This window comes from Spea bombifrons, chromosome 8 (assembly GCF_027358695.1).
Source record: "Spea bombifrons isolate aSpeBom1 chromosome 8, aSpeBom1.2.pri, whole genome shotgun sequence".
Taxonomy (NCBI): domain Eukaryota; kingdom Metazoa; phylum Chordata; class Amphibia; order Anura; family Pelobatidae; genus Spea; species Spea bombifrons.
The window spans coordinates 15,018,293-15,040,977 of record NC_071094.1 but is presented as its reverse complement, the minus strand read 5'-3'; the positions used below and the strand labels follow the sequence as shown (position 1 = coordinate 15,040,977).

The following is a 22,685-nucleotide window of genomic DNA, read 5'->3' as shown; positions in this document are numbered from 1 at the left end:
ACTTATCTTTGCTGTAGGGGAAAGAACTGTGGGTAAGTGCAGGTAAATCTACATCAAAGGATTTTGTTTTACATTTTTAACCATATTTTCTCTTCACAGGGCATCACTCTTAAGTTGAATACTCAACAGAGTTGTATAGTTGCGCGTATCTTACATGGAGGTTTCATCCATAGACAAGGTGATGTTTGATTATGTTACTTTTTTCAGTAAATCTGTGACTTCCAAAATCCTACATTTTGGTGAATTTATACTAAATATTAAACTTGTTACATAGTTATATAGGCTGAAAAGACATGCATCCATCAAGTTCAGCCTTTCCTATATCTGTTAATTTGTTGCTGTTGATCCAAAAGAAGGCAAAAAACACAGTTTGGCTCTTTCCAATTTTGCACTAACCAGGGAAAAAATTCAGATTTTTCCCTGGATGAATAAACTGTTTCCCCATAATTAACCCCTTCAATCCCAGGGGGTTTTGGTACCTCAAGTCCCAGAGCAATTTTGCCATTTTTGCGCTGTCAGTTCAGCGATTATTCTCTTTTCCTGTGAATAATGTACCCATGTAAACTACCGTATATTCCGGCGTATAAGACGACTGGGCGTCAAGGCGACCCCCAACTCTTCCAGTTCAAATAGTTTGGACTATACTCGCCGTATAAGACTACCCCTCTACCCAGCGTACAACAACCAGCCAATCACGCCAAGCAATGTACCTTACCGGTGACTGGCTGGTTGTTATAGACATATACATACATACACTGCCCTTACACACACACAGATATATATATATATATATATATTTTTTTTTTTTTATTTTTTTTTTACTACACACTGACCATCTCACACCTACATACATACACTGCACTCCCACCCCTTTCTCCCCATCTCTTACCTTTCTCATCTTCTATCTTCCATCCAGTCGTGGGAGCGTGAGGTCTGTCATGTCAGACCTCTGTTTACTGCTCCCTCATCACTACGCACCGGCAATTGATGCCGAGTGCCGGTACATGACGTCATCACCGCGCTCGGCATCAATAGCCGGCGCGTAGTGATTAGGGAAGCCGAGGTCTGAAGTGCCAGACCTCGAGCTCCCTAATGTCGGGTTAGTTAGAGGGAGGTCGTGATCTCCCCAACCAGCCCTGCTGATAGTTGGGGAGATAACTATCTTGCACCTACCTCGGCGTGGCCCTGAAGACCGGCCCAGGGGAGGCGGCTTCTCCACTTGCCCCTCCCCTAGAGAGTCGTGGCTTCGTGGGACTCTCCGGCTGGGTAAGTATTCGGTACTCGGTTAGTACCCGGCTTATAAGATGACCCCCGGCTTTAAAGAAGATTTTCTGGGGTTAAAAAGTCGTCTTATACGCTGGAATATACGGTATATATTGTTTTTTCAAGGAGAGATAGAGCTTTCTTTTGATACCATAGTTGGATGATTAGCTGAAACCGTAGAATGAGAAATTTCGTAAAAACTAGCAAAAATTTGAAAAAACACCTTTTTTTTTTTTTATTTTTTTTTTTTACACTTTCCCTCTGAATCCTCACAAAATTAGGTAAAGTGATGGAAAATCCCCTCCAAGTTTCAGTTCAGGTGTCCTCATTTCAGAAATACCTAATTTATATAGATTTTTCCATACTTTCCCAGCACCAGGGAGCATACTATAAGATGTACATTTTACATTGTAGAATTGTAGAAACTTTATGCTTATGGCTTAACGGGTTTGGGGGTTGTGAACGGGGGCAGGAGGGTTATACTGGGTAGATGTTATACAAGGGCAATGGGATGTAAGGTTTTTAATTATTGTATGTATGTATATAATTTTATATTTATTAGGGCTGCAACTAACGATTATTTTAATAATCGATTAGTTGGCCGATTATGTTTTTCGATTAATCTGATAAAAAATGTAATGTTTTTTATTTAAAATAATAAAAAATGTACAATTTACACTTTCATCTCTTTATTGCAATGGCTTCTCGCTATTCACCTTCTTATTTTACTGACATAATAATAAAAGCTACAAAAACCCAAACACAGTGTTTCTCAAACTAGGTTTTAATAGTTATTAGTAAATATGAATTCATATGTTAACTATTTTTCATATTTAATAAAAACTGAGAAAAAAGCCTTGTTTATATTCTTTTATTTACCAAACTGCCCCCAGTTATGCACATCTGACCCCCAGCTTGCCACTCAGATATGCCTTATACCTCTTATATGACAGATTCTACTGTGCCCCTGATATGCCACTGTGCCCCCGATATGCCTTAAACTCTCATATGCCAGTGATATCCAACTGGGCCCCCTGATGAACCTTTTATCCCCAGATGTCTTATGCCCCCCTGATATGCCTTATAACTTCCAATATGCCACTCGCCCCCATTTATGCCTTATAGCTCCCTGATATGCCACTCCGCCCCCCATAAATGCCCTGCACTACCCTGAAATTCTCCCTGATTCACCTCTCTGCCTCCCCCAGATATGCCACTCTGAAATTCATTATACCCCCTATACACCACTCTACCTCCCTTATACACCACTCTAACTCCCCCAGATATGCCACTCTGCCTCCCTGAAATTCATTATACCCCCATATACCACTATAACTCGCCCATACACCACTCTGGCTCCTCCCCCTCCCATACACCACTCTGGCCCCTCCCCCTCCCATACTCCATTCTGCCTCCTGTCAGCATCGGAGGTTCATAAGACACAAGGGAGCCGGGTAGAGAGGCAGAGTGGCATATGGGAGGGGGAGGAGCTAGAGTGGTGTATGGGAGGGTGGCTCCCATACACCCCTCTGACTCCTCCCCCTCCCATACACCACTGCCTCTCTGCCGACTCCCTGGTATTTTGTGAGCCTCCGTTGCTGACAGGCACTTTCACTGCAGCTTCTTAGAATCCTCAGCGTAAGTGAAGGGCAGTAACGGAGGCTGTCTGTGCGATGCAGACCCCCACCGGCTGACAGAGAATCGAGGTCTCCTGCAGAGGATCATCCTGTGTCAGCTGGTGGGGGTCTGCATCGCACGGACAGCCTCCGTTACTACGGGAGAGAGGCAGAGCAGTGATGGGAGGGGGAGGAGTCAGAGGGGTGTATGGGAGGTGGGAGAGAGACGGAAGTGAGAGACTGGCCGACAGTGAGGGGAATCCAGGTCCCCTGCCGCGTTGCGGGGGATCTGGATTCTAGTTTTGTAATCCGATCTCTGTTTGAGGTCGGATTATATAAGGATAAAAATTGATTCGACTAATCGATAATGAAAATCGTTGACGACAATTTTCAGTATCGATTTTAGCGATTAGTTTTAGTATGTGTGTATATATAGTTGTCTCAGTATGTATGTATGTATATTATTTTTATTTTTTTTAAATGGTTAGTGGTCCTCTTAGGGACCTCCTGAACATGCCAGTGATGTCACAATGACATCACTTAGCTCACATAATTTTTTTTTTTTTTTTATAATGTTTTTTTTATTTTTTAAAGGAATAACTTTTTGGGGGGGTGGTTTCTCCTTCTGTTTCAGGACGGGAGGGGGGGTGAGAGACATGGTTTCTCACTCCCCCTCCCCGTGGTCCCCCTGTACTGGTCACACTGTGACCTCTATGCAGGGCCTCACAGACGTGCGTAGAGATCGCACCGACGCAACCCGGAAGGGAATGCGCGATCGGGCGGTTTGAAATGTAACAGCTTTCCGGCTTTCATGCCGGAAGCTATTACATCACATCAGCCAGCAGAAAGCTGGCAATTCCGGCTTCTACTGTCAGGGGGGAGTCCAGGCTGTCAAAGGACAGCCTGATCTCCCGTGCAGTGGCAGGGATGTATCCCTGACGCAGCAAGAAGGGCTGGACGTACCGGTGCGTCCATAGGGGATTCTTGGATTGCGTTCTTTGGACGCACCTGTACATCCATAGGGGATTGAAGGGGTTAAAGATTATATCCCTGAATATTATGTTTTTCCAAGTACCCATCCAGTTGCCGTTTAAAGGTCTGTACAGACTCAGATAAAACTACCTCTGCAGGCATTTATATATAATTATATAATGCTATCATATCCCCTCTGAGGTGCTGTTTTCTAAACTAAACCGATTTAAATTTGTTAACCTTTCTTCATAACTATAGTGCTTAAACTTCTATTTTGTAGCCCGCCTCTGCACCCTTTCTAGTGCTGAGATATCCTTTAGAATAGGTGCCAAAAATTGCACAGCATATTCAAGGTGCGGCCTTATAATTTTGCCTCTATAAATCAATGTATATTTATATCCCGCAAATTGATGCCCCTTTGTACACAGCTGCTGACTGACATTGCACATTCTTGCCTTGTTTGTCTATAACTCCCAAATCCTTCTCATTTGTCGTCAACCCTAATTCACTACCGTTTAGGTTGTAGGTTGCTTGTGCATTCTCTACCTGCCATTTGTGTGCCCATTCTCCCCAGTCTATCTGGATCCCTCTGCAGCACTGTAATATTCTGCTCGCACTATTACTTTACCTAGTTTAGTGTCATCTGCAAACACAGAAACATGACTTTAAACGCCTATTGCCAAGTCATTTATAAATGTTGAATAAAATTTAGGGCTGAAACAACTAATCGATAAAATCGATAATGAAAATCGTTGTCAACGAATTTCATCATCTATTAATCGGATCGATTTTTATCGATTATAAAAAGAGGTTTTTTTCAGAGCAAATGCTCTGAAAAACTCCTCTCCTTATATAATCCGACCTCAAACAGAGATCGGATTATAACACCGGAATCCAGATCCCCCGCGACGCTGCAGAGGACCTGGATTCCCCTCACTGTCGGCCGGTCTCTCACTTCTGTCTCTCTCCCCCTCCCATCTGCCTCCTCCCCCCTCCCATACATCACTCTGCCTCGCTACCCGGCACTGTTACTGACAGACACTTTCCCTGCAGCTTCATAGAAGCCTCAGTGTAAGTGAAGTGCAGTAACGGAGTCTGTCTGTGCGATGCAGACCCCCACCGGCTGACAGAGAATCATCCTCTCTGATAGCCGGTGAGGGTCTGCATCGCACAGACAGACTCCGTTACTGCCCTTCACTTACACTGTGGCTTCTATGAAGCTGCAGTGAAAGTGCCTTCAGTAACGGAGCCGGGTAGAGAGGCAGAGCGGTGTATGGGAGGGGGGAGGAGTCAGAGGGGTGTATGGGAGCCACCCTCCAATACACCACTCTGGCTCCTCCCCCTCTCATACGCCACTCTGCCTCCCTACCCGGCTCCCTGGTGTCTTGTCAGAAACGGAGGTTCACAGGAGGCAGAGTGATGTATGGGAGGGGGAGGAGGCAAAGTGATGTATGGGAGGGGAGGAGCCAAAGTGATGTATCGGCGGGGGAGGAGGCAGAGTGGTGTATGGGAGGGGGCAGAGTGGTGTATGGGAGGGGGGAGGAGCCATGGTGGTGTATGGGAGGGGGAGGAGCCAGAGTGGTGTATGGGAGGGGGAGGAGCCAGAGTGGTGTATGGGAGGGGGAGGAGCCAGAGTGGTGTATGGGTGAGTTATAGTGGTGTATGGGGGGAATTTTTAGGGCATATAGGGGGTATAAGGCATATTGGATATTAGGCATATCAGGGGGGCATAAACATATCTGGGGGTAAAAGGTATATCAGGGGACTCAGTGGCATATAGGGGGTATAAGACATCGATGTTAGGCATATCAGGGGGGGCATAAAACAAATCTGGGGGTAAAAGGTATGTCAGGGGGCTCAGTTGCATATCACTGGCATATAATAAGTATGTGGCATATCAGGGGGCACAGTGGAATCTGGCATATAAGAGGTATAAGGCATATATGGGGGCAGAGTGGCAAGCTGGGGGTCTGATGTGCATAACTGGGGGCAGTTTGGTAAATAAAAAAATGTAAACAAGGCTTTTTTCTCAGTTTTTATTAAATATGAAAAATAGTTAACATGAATTAATATTTACTAATAACTTTGTATTAACCTAGTTTGAGAAGCACTGTGTTTGGGTTCTTGTAGCTTTTATTATGTCAGTAAAATAAGAAGGTGAATAGAGAAATGCCATTGCAATAAAGAGATGAAAGTGTAAATTGTACATTTTTATTACATTATTTTAAATTTAAAAAATTGCATTTTTTTATTCGATTAATCGAAAAAATAATCGGCCAACTAATTATTAAAATAATAGTTAGTTGCAGTATATATATATATATTTTTTTTTTGTTTTTCTTGTATTGACATGTTAACATTATAACTTCCCTTCCACTTTCAGGATCACTTCATGTTGGAGATGAAATTCTTGAAATAAATGGAAAAACTGTCCAAAACCAAAGTGTAGATCACCTTCAGAGCTTGTTGGTAAGTTGACTGGGTCTGTTAATTCTTCACACATAGGTTGAGTAAATGTATTGCATTCCGTTCACGCAATTTGTTTGTTGGTGAGCAGAATATTTTGTTGTACAGTGATTCATAAAATACTGGCTCACGTTGGTAACGATAAATGTCATTCCTGCAGTGTTTTGAACCTAGAGCCTAAACGGTGTATTTATGATAGTAGTACTGTTTTTGCTGACCTTCAGTATCTGTTCTATTTATAGAAAGAAAGTAAAGGTACTGTCACCTTGAAAGTTTCACCTACCCTAAGCAGCCGTAAACCTCCTCTTCAGGTGAGTCCAAAGCCAATGGATTTGCAATTCTTAGCGAAGCTCATACAGTTTGTCTTGCTCGCTCATCAGATCTGTCTGTATTGTCTCTGTATGCATTTGTACATCTTTGCAAAAAACATACCATTTGACAACTGATAGGCTTGGCACTTCATGCGGTCAAATGAGCTTAAAAAGAGATTAATGATCAAGGCTTTCCACAACACCAAAAAAATAGTGTGGGGCGCCGTATGGTATGAGGCTGCACTGCGTTTTTGCGACTGTGTGTATGTATGTGTGTTATATGCTAGGTTATCAACAACATCCAATGATCTCAGGATGGCAATCACCGTATGCCTAGTCAAAGGCAATGTTTGTGTTGACTAGCATGTATTTGCTTCTTTCCCCAGACTTGTGTGACTATGACAGATGGTTAAACTGACTAGCTGACTTTCACAATATTATACATTTTTATATAATAGGTTAACCTGAAGGCTCTTATAAGGGCCATTCTGTTGGTTTAAACCTTTTTCTTGCTGTTAATCACACAGTGAGTTTAAGGGTTTATTTTTTAACCCGTTCAGTCCCCTATAGACCTGTACATCCTAAAAATGCATGTTGTAAAGCTCTTTAGGACGTACAGGTACGTCCTGAATTTCTTGCAGGGGCAGGGACACATCCCTGCTGCTACACAAGAGTCCTGAACTCCCTCCTGTCAGCAGAAGCCAGCATCGCAGGCTTTCTGGTGCCTGATCTTTGTAACGGCTACAGTTTTATTAACCACTAGAACGAGTATAAAATCCTCTGTTTTAGGATTCTATACTCCTGCGAGAAGGGGAATCTCTCTCTCCTGCACAGCTATGGTGGCTGCGGAGTGGACGGGGGTGGGGTCTCTCTTCCCAGTATCAGCGCTGCTGGAGTGGTTGCGAGGTGGAGGGAGGTCTCCCACTTCACTGAGAAGACAGTAGGTGTGTAACGATAGTAAAATAAAAACAAAATGTAAAAACGGTTGCAAAGATTTAATTTACTTCTATGCTGTTGGCACCACAACTGAATAATTACCCAAGTTACGTTAAGCAAGATCTCCTGATTAGTTACCCTCCATTGTCTTTTTTTTTTTTAATTGTTTTCTCTTTCAGAGGGCCCTATCCATGCTTACTTATCCTATATTACATATTTGTCAATACTATTGACTGATGTAGTGTTTTTGTTTTTGCACTGTTCCCAGTGCAGTATGGCTCACAATCCCTTTACGTTTCTCTCAATTTTTCTGGAATGAGGAGAAATTCATTGTAACGGATCTCATTAGCAGGTATATTTGTGGTAGTCGGCTTCCACCGCTTGCTCAGACCGCTAGACCTCTAATGGCAGAACATCGTCTGCTAGTGTCCTCACTTCAAGCAACGTCATCTGAAACTAGACGCTTGAGAGTAAAATCATGAGCCCAGCTTAATGGAAACACTGGTATCTAAAACAGTACAAGGGGCTAATTGATGTGCAATAGTCACAGCAAAATACTCAATTCTTAATCATAGAGGTCTCTGTCCTGTAGTCCAGACCCCATGGAGAGTAAAACATCCTTCCAAAATCCAGGTACCCCAAATGGGGGTGGGGCATGGCACTCTATACCAGGGGAAAGTAGGCTCAACGGACCCCTTGTACCCATCTTTCTGAAAAACTGAAACCCTTCCAAGGCCAGGGCCCATAGTCTTTAGGGTGGAGGCCTGCCCTGCATTGCAGATTAGAGTAATTACAACCTAGCAGGGAAAGTCTGGTAGGGAGGCTCTCCTGTCATCAAGTGAACTTCAACATTGACAGCTACCAGAAGGAAATGTCCAATTAAGTGATCAAGCATTCCTTGAATCAGTGTACCGGCCCTCGCGCTGAGAACTGTTACATGCGATCAGTCAGCAGAAGAGTCCAGCTTTTCTCCCATGTAGGGATGGGGAGATGTGTCTTAATGGGCTTCTTGCCACAAGTTTTAAGGACGTGTGCAGGTACTCCCTACTGGGATTCAATGGGTTAATTTGCTAACCTGCCAACACTGGTTCTTAGTTGGTATACATGAGTGCAGGGAGGCCAATGAAAGGGCAAATTTAAACAAATATAAAATTATACCTAGTGTCAACATGCTGCAGAAAGTACAACAAAGTGACTTAAAAAAATTCACCATGTGTTCCAGTGTAGCCATTTTGTTTTCTAGTGATTGCTGATTCTTTTTTGTGATGTCTTGCTTTAGCTTAATTTGCTCATAATTTTGTTCCACAACTTCGTTCGCCAATATTACTAATTTTATTTTTAATGTCCAGGAAGTTAATTCTTTTATTTGTATTACCGTATTTGCTCGATTATAAGACGACCCCCGATTATAAGACGACCCCCCAAAATCAAAATATTAATTTAGGAAAAAAACAAAAAGCCTGAATATAAGACGACCCTATAGGAAAAAAGTTTTACCAGTAAATATTAATTCATGTAAATATATTTTTTAAATTTCCTTTTATTTGCCAACCTGCCCCCCCCCAGTTATGCCACTCTGCCCCCAGAAATGCTTTATACCCCCCCTATTTGCCACTCTGCCCCATGATATGCCTTATACCCCTATATGCCACTCTGCCAGGGGGTTAAAAGGCATATCATGGGGCTGAGTGGCATATAGGGGGTTAAAATGCATTTCTGGAGGTATATATGCATATCATGGGGCTGAGTGGCATATAGGGGGTTAAAATGCATTTCTGGAGGTCCAGAAATGCATTTTAACCCCCTATATGCCACTCAGCCCCATGATATGCCTTTTAACCCAGCATGTACTGGCTGCCTTGGCTTGATAGGAGTGTGATTGCTGCTAACAGCAATCACACTCCTATCAAGCCAAGGCAGCCAGTACATGCTGGAACCTGGGGATGATAGTAGTGGGATTACAGCCTCCCTATGCCATGCTACAACCCCCACCCCCCTTACACACCCATGCTATCACACACAAACACACATTCACAAACATTTAAATACTCATTCATTCCATTAATCACACATACTTCACACATTAATCACACATACTTACCCAAAAACCCTCCCCCACCCCCTTACCTGAACTGCAGATCTCTCACTCGAAGACTTCTGCAGGGGACTGGCTGTACCAGCAACTTCTCTGGCCCCGCCCCCAGAGGAGGGAGGGGGAGATAGAGTTCTGTGAGGAAGTTACAAGCTTCCTGTCCTCCTGCTTCTAACGGAAGAGACGCTGCTCGCGACCGGTAAGCAGCATGGCCCCAGCCATTTTTTTGGGGTCTGATTAGAAGACGACCCCGATTATAAGACGAGGGGTATTTTTCAGAGCATTTGCTCTGGAAAAAACCTCGTCTTATAATCGAGCAAATACGGTAATTGTTCTGCACAATCTTGTATACACTGCTGCATATTTTCTTGGGTAAGTATTTCACCTTGTTTAATATTTTTGTTCACTTTCCTCTCAGTAAGAAGTGATTCTGTTATTTCAGCATTACCCTCTTCATCTAAATTTACATATACTTGTTCTGGTTCTTCTAAAGTCTAGTCTAATACTTTTTTCTGTGGAATAGGGGGAAAATAGTGGGACTCTTTAATACTTTGTTTGTCTGCTGCCCCTCTTCAAGACATTTAATCCTTTTTTTTTTTTGTATCTCTATTCACTAATATATAGAGTGAATAGTGTTTATGTATTATTGAAGTGAATTTAATATACGAATATATCCAGTCTCTCTCTCTCTCTCTCTCTCTCTCTCTCTCTCTCTTTTTTTTTTTTTTTTTTCTCTTCTCTCTCTCATATTAGTTTTTCTTTTCTCCGAGTGAGAGAGTAACAGGGAGTAGGGGGTCAGTTTTCAGATAGCCGCGTACCGCTGCAAATTCGCAGGAGAGGCTTCCCAGGGCTGCTTGTATGCGGTTTACTGCAAAAATGTTCCCTACGTATAGTGGCAGTACCTGTGGGCTTTGCTCTCTCTTCCAGGACAAGTAGCTTTTAAAATATATTAAAAAAAAAAAAACACACACACACATTAAAAGCTTTCCCCCTTACCTTATATAAATTGCTCGGTAGGAGAACATCCCATTTCTTTCTTGTCCCTTGCAGGGATGAGTAGCTTGCTGGGAGGAAACCCCTCCGTCTGCTCTGCTCCCACCTGGGGAGCAACTGGATGTCTTGTAATTGCCGTTACAGAGGTGAAGACTGAAGAGGTCTCCTCCAGGACAAGGAGCATGCCAAGAAAGCCACCTGTAAATCCAAACATTTATCATGCACTACACCTCTCCAGGTGGATACAGGAAAAAGACATGCCAGCAGTGCTAGGCAGAGAACATAGCACAAGAAAGACAAAGGATATGCAATCCTTTTTGTGTTGGAAGGTCAGAGCAAGGTTATCCTGAAACCAAGTGTTTAAGGGTGCAGCAAAACCATTTGCAGGATAAGCTGTCTAAAAAGCACAAGAGAGAACTATCCTCATCGGCTTCAGAGTTGTCTTCGGGAGCCTCAAGAGGCGGAGGCCAGTTTCCTTAAGAACTTGGCAAGTTTATCAAGGTTACCCATTTGCTGCAAAAGGATACGGAAGCAAAAAGGAAAGGTTTTCCTATCCTACCAAAGCTGACTGAATTGGTTCAGTGAGGGTGGAACAAGCCTAGTAAGAGGGCATTTATATCGAAGTGAAAATATTCAAATTGCCGGATGATGTTAAATGGGAAGATCTTCCTATGGTAGACATGCAAATAGCACAATTATCTGAGAACTACCCCTCCTATAGGACAGGGGTGTCAAAGTTGTTTTGCAGTGGGCTGCTTCATCAGAAATGTATGTGTCTGTGGGCCATAATCATTTTTAACTGAGAGAAAATATGGCCTTCTAGCTTCATAATGCCATATCAGTACTGGGTTAATTTGGCGATAATGAAAAAAGCAGTGGACAAACTGTTTTTTTTCTACTGCTCTAGGCTGAGCCGGTTCACCCTGGGCTAAGCCCCCCTGGGTGGGGGGGATACCTTCACCGTAGCCGGATGTCTGGTGCCGTGCTGCCCTGTGCTTACTCACCTTTGCTGGAGCGGGTGTCCCTCTGGCTCCTTCTCCTCCGCTCTTGCTGTGGCCGTCTCCTGCGTTAACAGCCGGTGTCTTTAGGATGCTTAGACGCCACAGCCTGGTGTCTTGCCATTTTTCAATATGGCGTCGCTTCTTCTGGCTAGGGTCTACGGTATGCATTCCTAGGATCATTGTTGATCCAATTCAAAATTTTGGCGCCAGTTTTGCTGCTGTTGTAGCCTGGTATGGAGCTGTTTTAGCGGTGTGGTGAGTTGATTATTGTATGATTGTCGGTGCTGTTGCATCTATCTTCATTGTCTGCTCCAGATAATACCGATCCTCCCTCTGTATAGGAAAGATCTAAAAAACATGCGCAGTGTTCTGGTTGTCACAAGGCTCTGCAGGATTCCACAAAAAAGTGCTGTTCCGCCTGCCTGAAGTCAGTTGTGGATTCTGAAGCCTCTGGTGGGAGAGTTTTTGGCCTGGCTTAAGGAGGAGATGCAGTCCGCCTTTAGTCAGTCCTGCTCCTTCCTATCCTTCAGCAGTACGGGAACCATCTCTCCTGGGTCACCAGCAATTCTGACTCTGAATTCAATTACCCTGATGTGGAGGATTATTCATCAGAGGATTGAGAAATCCAGGAAGAAAGTTCTTTTTTTGTTTCTGGTGGAAGAAATTTAGACTCTCGTTTCTGCTGTAAAGTCTGCCATGAACCTGAAGGAAGCTGCTACATGGAAGAAGGATCACTTCTTTTCTGGTTTCTCCAAGCGGTCGGCATCTTTTCCTGTATATCCTGCTTTATCAGATCATTAAGCAGGAATGGCATCACCTGGAGAGAAGAGTTAACCTGTCCAGGCGGGTGAAATGTCGTTTTTTTTTTTGTTTGTTTTTTTTCCCCCATTTGACTTTACCCAATTCTGTGTGACTCCGCTGATTGACACCGCAGTGATGAGGGTCTCCAGAAAGACTGCTTTACCACTGGAGGATGGCTCTAATTTTTCTGATGTCTCAGATTGAGGAAGATGTTGCAGCAAAGACGTCTAGAGAGACTATCCTCAAGAACATTGCTGCTGTGAAATTGGCGGTAGATTTTCTCTGCGATGCCTCAATTGAAAATGTCAGGATGACAGACAGGCCTTATGGCTTAAAGCCTGGATGGCTGACAATGCCTCAAAGAATAGAGTTCTTAATATCCCCTTTAAAGGAAGGTCTCTGGTGTCCCTGCTTGAGAACTACAGGGGATAAATATTGCATGCCACAACACAGAACTGCTTCCAGAAGGCAGCAGTCCTTTCATCCATACTTTCCAGGCCAGTCCAGGAGCTATGGTTCCAGTTGCTCTCGCCCAGCAAGAGAGCATGCTTTTACGGGGCAGGTTTCCTCGTGAAAGGGGTAGACATGACTGGTTTGCCTTCCCTCAAAGCGACCCAGGACCCCAAAAGCTTCGCATGACTCCGCCCTCATCCCAGTGGAAGACTTCGACATTTCATTGTCAATTGGTTCTCCATCACCCAAGATCCCTGGGCGAGATCCATCATATCCCAGGGTTACCGACTACAATTCAATATCAAGCCTGCAGAACAATTTTTGTTTTACCACCTTCCCTGGAACAGCGGGGATTCCTGTTATCTGCTGTCCAACAATTTGCAGATTCGAAAGTCCTGGTTCCTGTGCCCCTGCAGGAACAGGGTTGGGATTTATTCTCATGTCTTTTTGGTTCCCAGGGCACCAGGGGGGTTTTGTCTCATAATAGACCTATGTTTCCTGAACAGTCGCCTTTGGTTTCTGAGGTTCAAGATGGAGACAGTCAGATCAGCTCTGGACTCTCTACACCTCTGAGACTTCATGGTCTCCATAGACCTCAATGATGCGTCATCTTCATGTACCCAATTCATCCTTCCCATCAACGGTTTCTGCAGATTGCTATTTATTGGGGTTAAAGGATCAAGCGTCTTCAATTTCCGGCTCTTCCATTTGGCCTATCACCTGCCACCAGAATATTCACAAAACTCCTTGCAGTTGTGGTGGTCTATTTCAGACGTCAAAGTATTTTTAGTCATCCCTTACCAGGATGATTGGCTTATTCACACACATTCGGCAACTCTCCTTCAGTCCCACCTTTCCCGGGTGGTCAATACGTTGCAGGATGGGGCGTGGTTTGACAGCCGACCAAAATGGACGCTTGACTTGCTAGCTCCGCTGACCCACTGCATTAATTAGCTCCAAACGGCGCTTTTCTACTGAAAATGGGGAAACATTTGAAGGCTACCGCTACCCCTAAGCCTGCTCAGCCGAAGGGTCGACCGCTACCTACCTCCGTGTCTGAATCCAGCCAAGATCCACTGCATCTGCGGATGAATCGAGATGGCAACGGTTGGCGTGACACCCTGAAAGATCTACCTACCAAAGCGGATCTTATTTCTATTATTCGGGACACTAATGCACTGCTGAAAGCAGACCTCGTGGAAATCAAACGGGACCTCCAAAGCCTGGGTGACAGAGTCTCTACCCTTGAAAATGATGCGGTCGCTACCTGCTCGGCAGTGGATGCTGCTTCGGAACAACTTCATCTACAGGCTGCAACTATTGCCCGACTGATGCAAAAGGTCGAAGACCTTGACAACCGGGGCCGTCGCTCTAATCTGCGAGTGCGCGGGATTCCGGAGTCTGTTGCTGGGCCTGATATTTCTACGGTGACCAGTGCCCTTTTTAGCCGCCTGCTACAACAACCGGATGACGCGGTAATTAAATTTGAATGGATTCACCGGGCACTTCGCCCTAAACAGCCTGATGATCGCCCGCCGAGAGATATAGTGTGCTGTCTCACGGAATATGCTGTAAAGGCCGCTATACTTGCCGCATGTAGCAAGGCTGGCTCTTTGGAATGGGATGGTCACGCTATACAAATCTTTCCCGACCTGTCTCCCATCACCCTTCAGTATCGTCAGATGCTCAGGCCTCTTACATCTGCTCTCCGGGATGCTGCCATCCCCTACCAGCGGGGATTCCCGTTCTCCCTGATGGTTCGCAAGGGACCGGACCGCTTTATCATCCGTCGAGCTGAGGATGTACCAGATCGTCTTGGAGGACTTTCTGCTCTTCTGCAGTCGGCTGCTGCTCTTGGACTTCCTGTGTGTTACCTCTCTCTCCTCGTTGACGTTGCTGGTACCGGCTTGTCCGGTAATTGCACTGTTTGCCGGGTTCATGTGAGGGACGACCTTTACATTTGTTTCTTTGTGAGTCATGTTAGTTGGTTGTGCCAGACTATGTCGTGGTCCCAGGCTCATTGATTGTTTGCCTCGCACACACTTACCCACTTTGGCGCTTCTGCGCGCTTGTCCTCAAAGTCTGCTTTTCTGTTGCACCCTTCTCCTCCTTCAGGAGTCGTTTTTCTTTCTAGCCATGGCGGTCGGGAAGCCTTTCCCTTCTCCTTTCTTTTTGCTCCCGGCTCCTGTCATGGTTTCTCTTTTACCAGTGCAGCGTTCACCTGAGTGGCGAGTTGGGTGTCTGTTGCACGTGATTGTGCATTTCACGATCAGTGGTCTCCTGGTGGTCACACACACCTCTATACACTTATTTTGTTTTATCCCCATTCATATGCCTATTTTTGCACAGTTTTGGTTTCTTTCCTCCCTTGTCATATTTATGGTATGCAGTGGGCCACAGTGCCTGCTATAATTTCCTTTTCTTTGTTTGTAATTGTTTCTTTTTTGTTTTTTTTTCCCGGCGTATAGTGGCAGTACCGTTGGGTTTGCTCTCTTCCCCGGGACAAACACTAAAAAAGATAGAGAAGGGGTTAAGCTCCGCCCCCCCTTACCCTATAACTGCACGTACCGGTGAACAGCAGTCAGTTCTTTTTTGTCCCGCAGGGACGAGCACTGGGGATTCTGCTCCATTCTTCTGCCCCGGCAGCTTGGATCCGGATCGGCCGGCACACGGGTTGTGTCCGGCGAAAGGGGGTTCCTGCAAGTCCGTTCGCTCCCCGGGTGGGAGCTTGGCTGATCTTTGCAGCACCGCGTTACAGAGTGAATCTGTAGCGGTGATTTGTTTCAAGCAGGGGAGGAGCATGCGCTGTACAGTGGAACGCACGCCCGGGTGGCTATGCGTTCCACTGATGATCCGGCCGTGCTACAGCGCACGCGCAGCTCGGATCATCCGATTTTGGCGCCAAATTCAAAATTGGCTGCCTATTTTATGCTGTGCAAACCTGTCTGACCACAAGAGTGTGTGTCAGGACAGGTTTCCGTGTTGTCTGAACCCCCCCACACGGTTTTTGGTGATCTTTTTATTGATACGCCAAAAAATATGTTAACCTTCGTCTCCAGAGAGGCTCCTCCCTAAAAGGCTTCATGCATGTCTAAACAGTTGGCTTGCCTTGAATGTAACTCCTCTCCCAAACGGCTACAGGAGGAGATGTGCAAGCAGATATCCGGGCAAAAGAGAAACAGAAGGATATGCTGTCCTTTCTATGCTGGTTCCAGGATAATTTGTCTCAAAACCAAGGTTGCACGACAAGCGAAGTTCATCAGAGTTGTCATCTGGGGAATGTTCGCGTTCATCTATGGATGGTTCTGAAGGTTCAGAGTCGGAATCCGGTTTTCCTTCGCAAAAACTGGGGAAATTTGTTACAGGAGTAAACCAGCTATGGTTGAATCCAGAAGCAAAGAAAAGGGTTTTCCAATTTTGCCTCACCTAATGGAATTTGCACAGCGTGAGTGGAAACATCCAAGTGATGTGCGTTTGTTTCTAGACACTTTTAAACATATTTTCAAGCTTTAAGATGACATCATGTGGGGAGAGCTTCCTAAGGGTGATGTCCAGATTGCTCAGTTGTCTAAGAAAACTACGTTGCCGATCGGAGAGGTTTCCGGCCTAAAAGATACCATGGACATAGGAGCAGAGACCGCTAATAGAAGAATCTTCCAAGGTCATCAAAGCAAAGCAACATCAGCTGGAGCAGCAGTAGCGAGAGCTCAAGGCTTATGGCTCCAGAAATTGGAAGACCACATTCTGGAGGATGCAGATAAGGATCTTTTTCGCAACTTTTGGAGAATTTGAAGCTTTGTAATGAATTCTTGATGTCTAGCCTACATGGAACCGCAGGTATCCCTATTATAGGCAGAGATATTCCACGGCAGCGTGATCCTCACCGTAGGATAGATCTTTCTTTCAGAAAAATAAAGATTCCAGATTTTACCCTTAACAGCTAGACAAGATAGGGCAAGACGGTTCTGTCAAAGTGGGAGGTCGCCTTCAGACTACCAGCAACCCATGGATCCGTCAGATTATATCAGAAGGCTACTCCATATAATTTTGCAGGTCTCCACGCAATTGTTTCCTAGTATCCTCTTTCCCAGCGTTGAACAAGTATGCAGCGTTTTTTATAGCAGCATCTACACTCCTCGAGCAGGGAGTTATAGAAAACATTTCAAAGATACAGCTATTTCAGGGAGTTTACTCTCGCTTGTTCCTGGTCCCATATCCGGGGCACTCTTCATCCTGTACCGGATCTGAAGTCCGTCAACCAATATATTCCATATCAACACTTCCGTGTGGAAACCATCTCTTCGGTTACTCAAATGATTCAGAGAGGAGATTATGTGGCTTCCCTAGACCTACAGGATGCTTACCTGCAGGTGCCAATAGCCGTAGAGTCAAGGAGATTTCTGAGATTTGCAGTGAAGACAAGCAAAGGTTTCCATCATTTTCGGTTCAAGGCGCTACCCTTCGGCCTATCAATTGCTCCAAGAGTCTTCAAGATTCTCACTCCGTTGGCAACAGAACTGAGATTGAGGGGAATAGCTGTGGTTCCATATCTGGACGACTGGCTGATAAAAGCTTCATCCGCTGCACAACTTTTAACAGCTCTTCAAGTGATGATCACTCTTCTCAAAGAATACGGCTGGCTTCTGAATGTAGCCAATTCACGCTTAACCCGACCACAGAGATCAAGTTTCTGGGGTTTCAGGTAAACTCAAGATCTCTATGCCTCTATCTTCCAATAGTCAAGGCCATACGCATTCGGCTAAGTGTCGCCGAGCTACAAGCGTATCCTCTCTGTTCTATCAGAAGGGTAATGAGCAGTTTGGGATTTATGACTTCCACCATGCCGGCGATAGCCCTGGAACAGGCAAGAATGAGGCCTCTGCTATGGCACGTTCTGTCACACTGGTCCGGGACCGACGAGGATCTAGACAAGTACATTCTGATATCTCAGGATGTACTTCAACGACTAGAGTGGTGGAAGGTCAAAAGAAATTTGACAAGTGGACTGTCCTTCCAGCCCAAGCAGTGGCTGATAGTTACCATGGACGCATCCCAGACTGGTTGGGGAGCTCATTTCCAATTTCACACAGCACAAGGGAAGTGGTCAGTGCAGGAAGCGCGTCAATCGACAAACTTCAGGGAACTAAATGCCGTCTTAAGTACTCTTCAAACCATGGATATTGAGCATCCCAGTGGAGATTCAATCCGACAACGCCACAACACTAGCCTATATTAACAGACAATTAGGTATGAGAGTAACCAGTCTCCAAAGTTTATGCACAAAAATCATGCTATGGGCACATGAAAATCTAGAAGCTATCTCGGCGGTCCACATCAGAAGTCAGAACAATGTACTGGCAGAAACAGATGTTCTCAAGCAGATTGGTCCCTTCATCCGCCTATTTTTCAAGGGTCGGTGGCAATAGTAGACCTGCCGGAAGTGGATCTCATGGCGACAAGACTGAATCGGAAAGTCCCTCTTTTTGCCTCTCTATACAGAATGGTTTTCCCTCCTTTTTTTTGGATGGTCTGGAGATCAAGTGGCGATTCAACCTGGCATACATCTTTCCTCCGGTGTCTATGATTCCTCGAGTCTTGCTCAAAGTCAAGATGGACAAGGCAAGAGTACTGGCAGTTATCCCGTTCTGGCCAAACCGGAGCTGGTTTTCCCACCTTTGCCAGCTTTCGGTAACATATGGGGACCTTCCGTTGTCAGCAGACGTTTTGGAGACAAAGGGAATTCCACTCCACATCCTTCAAATGTTCAGATTGACGGCTTGGTTGCTGCAAGGCTGATCATGAAATATCAAGGTATAGACCCAGTTATGACTACTCTCCTCTTGGGGTCAGTAAATTTCTCTACATCAAGATTTTATCTAAGAACCTGGAGGAAATTTCTTGAATGGTGTCAGTCTCAAGGCCTGCAGTCTTCTCCTCCACCCATTCCGGTCATTCTGCGTGTTTTACACGTGGGATTTAAAGCGGGCCTCAAGGTTGCAACATTTAAAAGGGCAGATGTCTGCTCTTCGTCATTTTCTGCTACTCAATCTGGCGTCTGATCATTTCATTCGGAGGTTTTTTTTTTTTTTTTTTTTTTAAGGCCATCACAATTAGAGACCACCTGTTACATCGTTTTTTCCACCGTGAGATCTTACCGTTCTGCTCAAGGCTCTATGCTCGACTCCGTTTGAGCCTCTCCAAGAGGTTTCACTTATATTCCTCTCCCTGAAGACAGCATTTTTAGTAGCTGTCACATCGGTACGACGGATTGAGGAACTCCACGCTCTCTCAGCCTCGAAAGGTTTTTTCTCATCTTTCATCAGGACGACGTACTTATGTATCCTAGGCCGTCATTCCTGCCTACAGTCTTATCTCAAGCTAAAATTAGCCAACCTATAGTCCTGCCAACGTTTTCTCCAAACTATGACACCAGAAGAAAGTGTCTTTCCCTGGCACTGTCTAGATGTTAAGAGAGCTCTTACCATATATTTGGGGCGTACGGCTTCCATTTCGCTCATCTGACCATCTGTTCCTTTAGTTCCATGTAAGATCTTCAGGTCAAGCTGTATCTAAATCTACCCTGGCCAGATGGCTCCCATGCCATCCGGCTGGCATATGACTCCTGTGGTGCGACTATTCCTCCTCCGATTAAGGCTCACTCCACACGATCCTTCTGTCTCTTGGGCCTCCAGGTCTTCAGTCTCTCCGGAGGAGATTTGTGAAGCAGAAGCGTGATCCTCATGGAACACTTTCATTAAACATTACAGACTGGACATTTCCTCTGCTTCGGCAGCTGAGTTTGGACGTCAAGTCCTGCACGCTGTTAAGATCTAACTCCCTCCCTTTTTGGGGGGATCTTGCTATATCCCAACGGTACTGCCACTATACGCCGGGAAAAACAGTAATTTTACTCACCGTAAATTCTCTTTTCCCAAGTATAGTGGCAGTACAGGTTTCCCTCCCTAATTTCGTTATAAGATAATGTTTTTCCATCCTTTGGTCCTCTTGTTATTAACTGACTGCTGTTCGCCGGTACGTGCAGTTATAGGGTAAGGGGGGGCGGAGCTTAACCCCTCCTATCTTTTTTAGTGTTTGTCCTTGGGAAGAGAGCAAACCCAACGGTACTGCCACTATACTTGGGAAAAGAGAATTTACGGTGAGTAAAATTACTGTTTTTTTGTATTGTCTGTGCTGTCTCTGCTCCCTGAGCTGACCATCCTGGTTCCTTGTGCACCAGGCTTTTGGTTTTGTCCATTGTTTGGACGACACGGCTCTCCTGTTGCTAGGCACTCTCTGCGTTGGTGCCTGCCCCGTGGCTTGCCCACGATCTGTTATGATTTATGGTTCTTGTGTTTATATTTGTATGGTTTTTGTTGTTTTGATGGCGCGTGTCGTTTGCCCACTCCTCTACCGCCTCTCTAGGTGTCGCACTCATGCAATCGAATAAAGTGAGATTTACTACCCTTAACGTTCGGGGCCTCAATAAGCCGGAACGACGTTCTCAACTAGTTCACTTCTTACGGTCTGCTAAATCTAAGGTCTCCTTGATCCAGGAGACCCACTTCAGGGCCGGGAGGGAACCCAAATTAAATTCTAAACACTTTCCTCTCCTCTACACGTCTAGCTCCCCGGATTCCAAAACTAAAGGGGTCGCCATATTACAACATAAATCCTTGCCGTTTCAGCATGTGGACACCTGGAGGGATCAGGAGGGTAGATGCCTCTTCATTAAAGGTTTCGTTGCCACCCAAACGGTCACTCTGGCCTGTGTTTTTATGCTCCCAATCGTGATCAAACGCGGTTTCTGGTTTCGGCCCTCCACAAATTAGCTGACTTTCAGGAGGGGATCTCCTTATTGGGTGGTGACTTTAACATGGCGATGGACCCGCGACTGGACAGCTCCTCGGGACGGACATGCATCTCCTTTTCACGCATCGCCAGGGTTAAAAGGGCCCTCCACGTCATGCAGTTAGCGGACGCGTGGCGTGTTCAACATCACTCTACCAGGGATTATACGTATTTTTCCCCTTTACATTCTCGCTATAAGAGAATAGATTCTATTTTCGCGTCTCACCATCATTTACCTATGCTGTCCTCCTCCAGTGTGGGCCCCATCACTATAAGTTATCATGCCCCGGTCCATGTCACTCTCTCTTTTAAGCGTCTCCCTCCCCCGCTCCTGGTGTTGGAGGCTTAATGAGTCCTTGCTTTCTATGCCTGCCCATGTTCAAATTCTTGATAAGGACCTCAAACAATATTTTTCGGAGAATGTTTCTGCCCACTTGCCCTTTTCCACTGTCTGGGAGGCCCATAAGTCAGTGATATGGGGGCTACAGTTAAGCGTATCCGTTTGGGTGAAATCATGCGTCTTACTAATGAGATTGCTCGTTTGGAATCTAGGCATAAACTCACCTTAGACCCAGCCCTCCCGGTCCAGTTGGTTGCTCTGCGAGAGAGATTGGCGTCCCTGGTGGATAGTCAGTCTAGGCGACTTTATCTCCTAACCCGTAGTCTCTTCTATGAATCTGGGGACAAGGCGGGTAGATTGCTTGCTAGGGCTCTCCGTGCCAAGCGGGCTCAGTCCTTTATACCGGAGGTCCGGGATCGCTCCGGTACCACCCGCCACTCCACTCCTGACATAGCAGCTTGCTTCCATGATTATTATGCATCCCTGTACAACCAGCCCCCTGCTCCGGGCTTGGCGCCGTCCTTTCGGGACTCCCTGCGGCAGTATTTGGCTAAATATTTAACGAAGCGTATTTCCCCGTCGGATGCTCTGCTTTTGGATGCCCCGATTGACCTTGCTGAGGTGGTGGCGGCCATTAAATCTCTCCCTAATGGCAAGAGTCCTGGTCCTGACGGACTTATGAAAGCATATTATAAACAGTTTGTTGCCACTTTAGCTCCCCATTTGGTTACCTTGTTTAATGGCATGGCTGCTGGGGACCACTTTGACCCACATACCGACACTGCCCACATTACTGTTATACTGTAGCCGGGCGAGGCGGCTGACCTTTGCGAAAGCTATTGTCCCATCTCATTGCTCAACACTGACATAAAATTATTGGCCAAGATTCTTGCTACCCGTTTGGGGCCCCTTGTACCGTCGCTCATCCATCTGGACCAGGTTGGCTTTGTCCCGGGGCAGGAAGCGAGGGATAATACTACCAGAGTCCTTGACATTCTTGACCGGGCTGGGCGCCTTAATACCCCGCTGGCTCTGGTCTCTACGGACGCTGAGAAGGCGTTCGATAGGGTCTCGTGGCCCTATCTCTTCCAATTGGTGCGCAGCTTGGGCCTGGGTGCGACTTTTTGTAACTGGGTCTCGGTACTCTATTTTAACCCCTCTGCCAGAATCAAGATTAATGGCTTTCTCTCTGACCCTGGCTTACTCGTCAGGTGTGTCCACTCGCCCCCCTCCTTTTCGCGCTTAGCATGGAACCTTTGGCCAATGCCATTAGAGCCAATCCTGGTATCTCTGGAATGTTGGTTTCGGGCTTTATTCGCGGATGATATGTTGGGGATCCTGTCTGCTCCCCTTACGTCCCTACCCCATTTCCTCCAGGAACTGGAGACGTACCAAGCATTTTCTAACTACAAGATAAACTTGGGTAAGTCGGAGATATTGGGGGTCCACCTGGCGGACTCTACTAAGCGGGAGTTAGGCTCTCGTCCCTTCGCTTCTTGGGCCTCCAACTCCCTGCAGATCTCTCCCTGCTATTCTCCCTGAATTTTGTCCCCATCCTACAGCGGGTCTCTCAGGACCTGTGTAAGTGGGCCT

At 45.8% G+C, this 22,685-nt stretch overlaps 1 protein-coding gene across 2 annotated transcripts in view; it reads left to right on the top strand.

Moving 5' to 3' along the window:
- MPP1 (MAGUK p55 scaffold protein 1) overlaps nucleotides 1-22,685 on the top strand; it is a 61,774-nt gene that overhangs the window by 4,459 nt on the left and 34,630 nt on the right. For both annotated transcript variants that reach the window (XM_053473900.1, XM_053473901.1), the window contains exons 3-5: nucleotides 100-178; nucleotides 6,235-6,320; nucleotides 6,560-6,628. In XM_053473900.1, coding sequence (XP_053329875.1) covers nucleotides 100-178; nucleotides 6,235-6,320; nucleotides 6,560-6,628 — 234 coding nt within the window. The remainder of the gene's footprint in view (nucleotides 1-99; nucleotides 179-6,234; nucleotides 6,321-6,559; nucleotides 6,629-22,685) is intronic.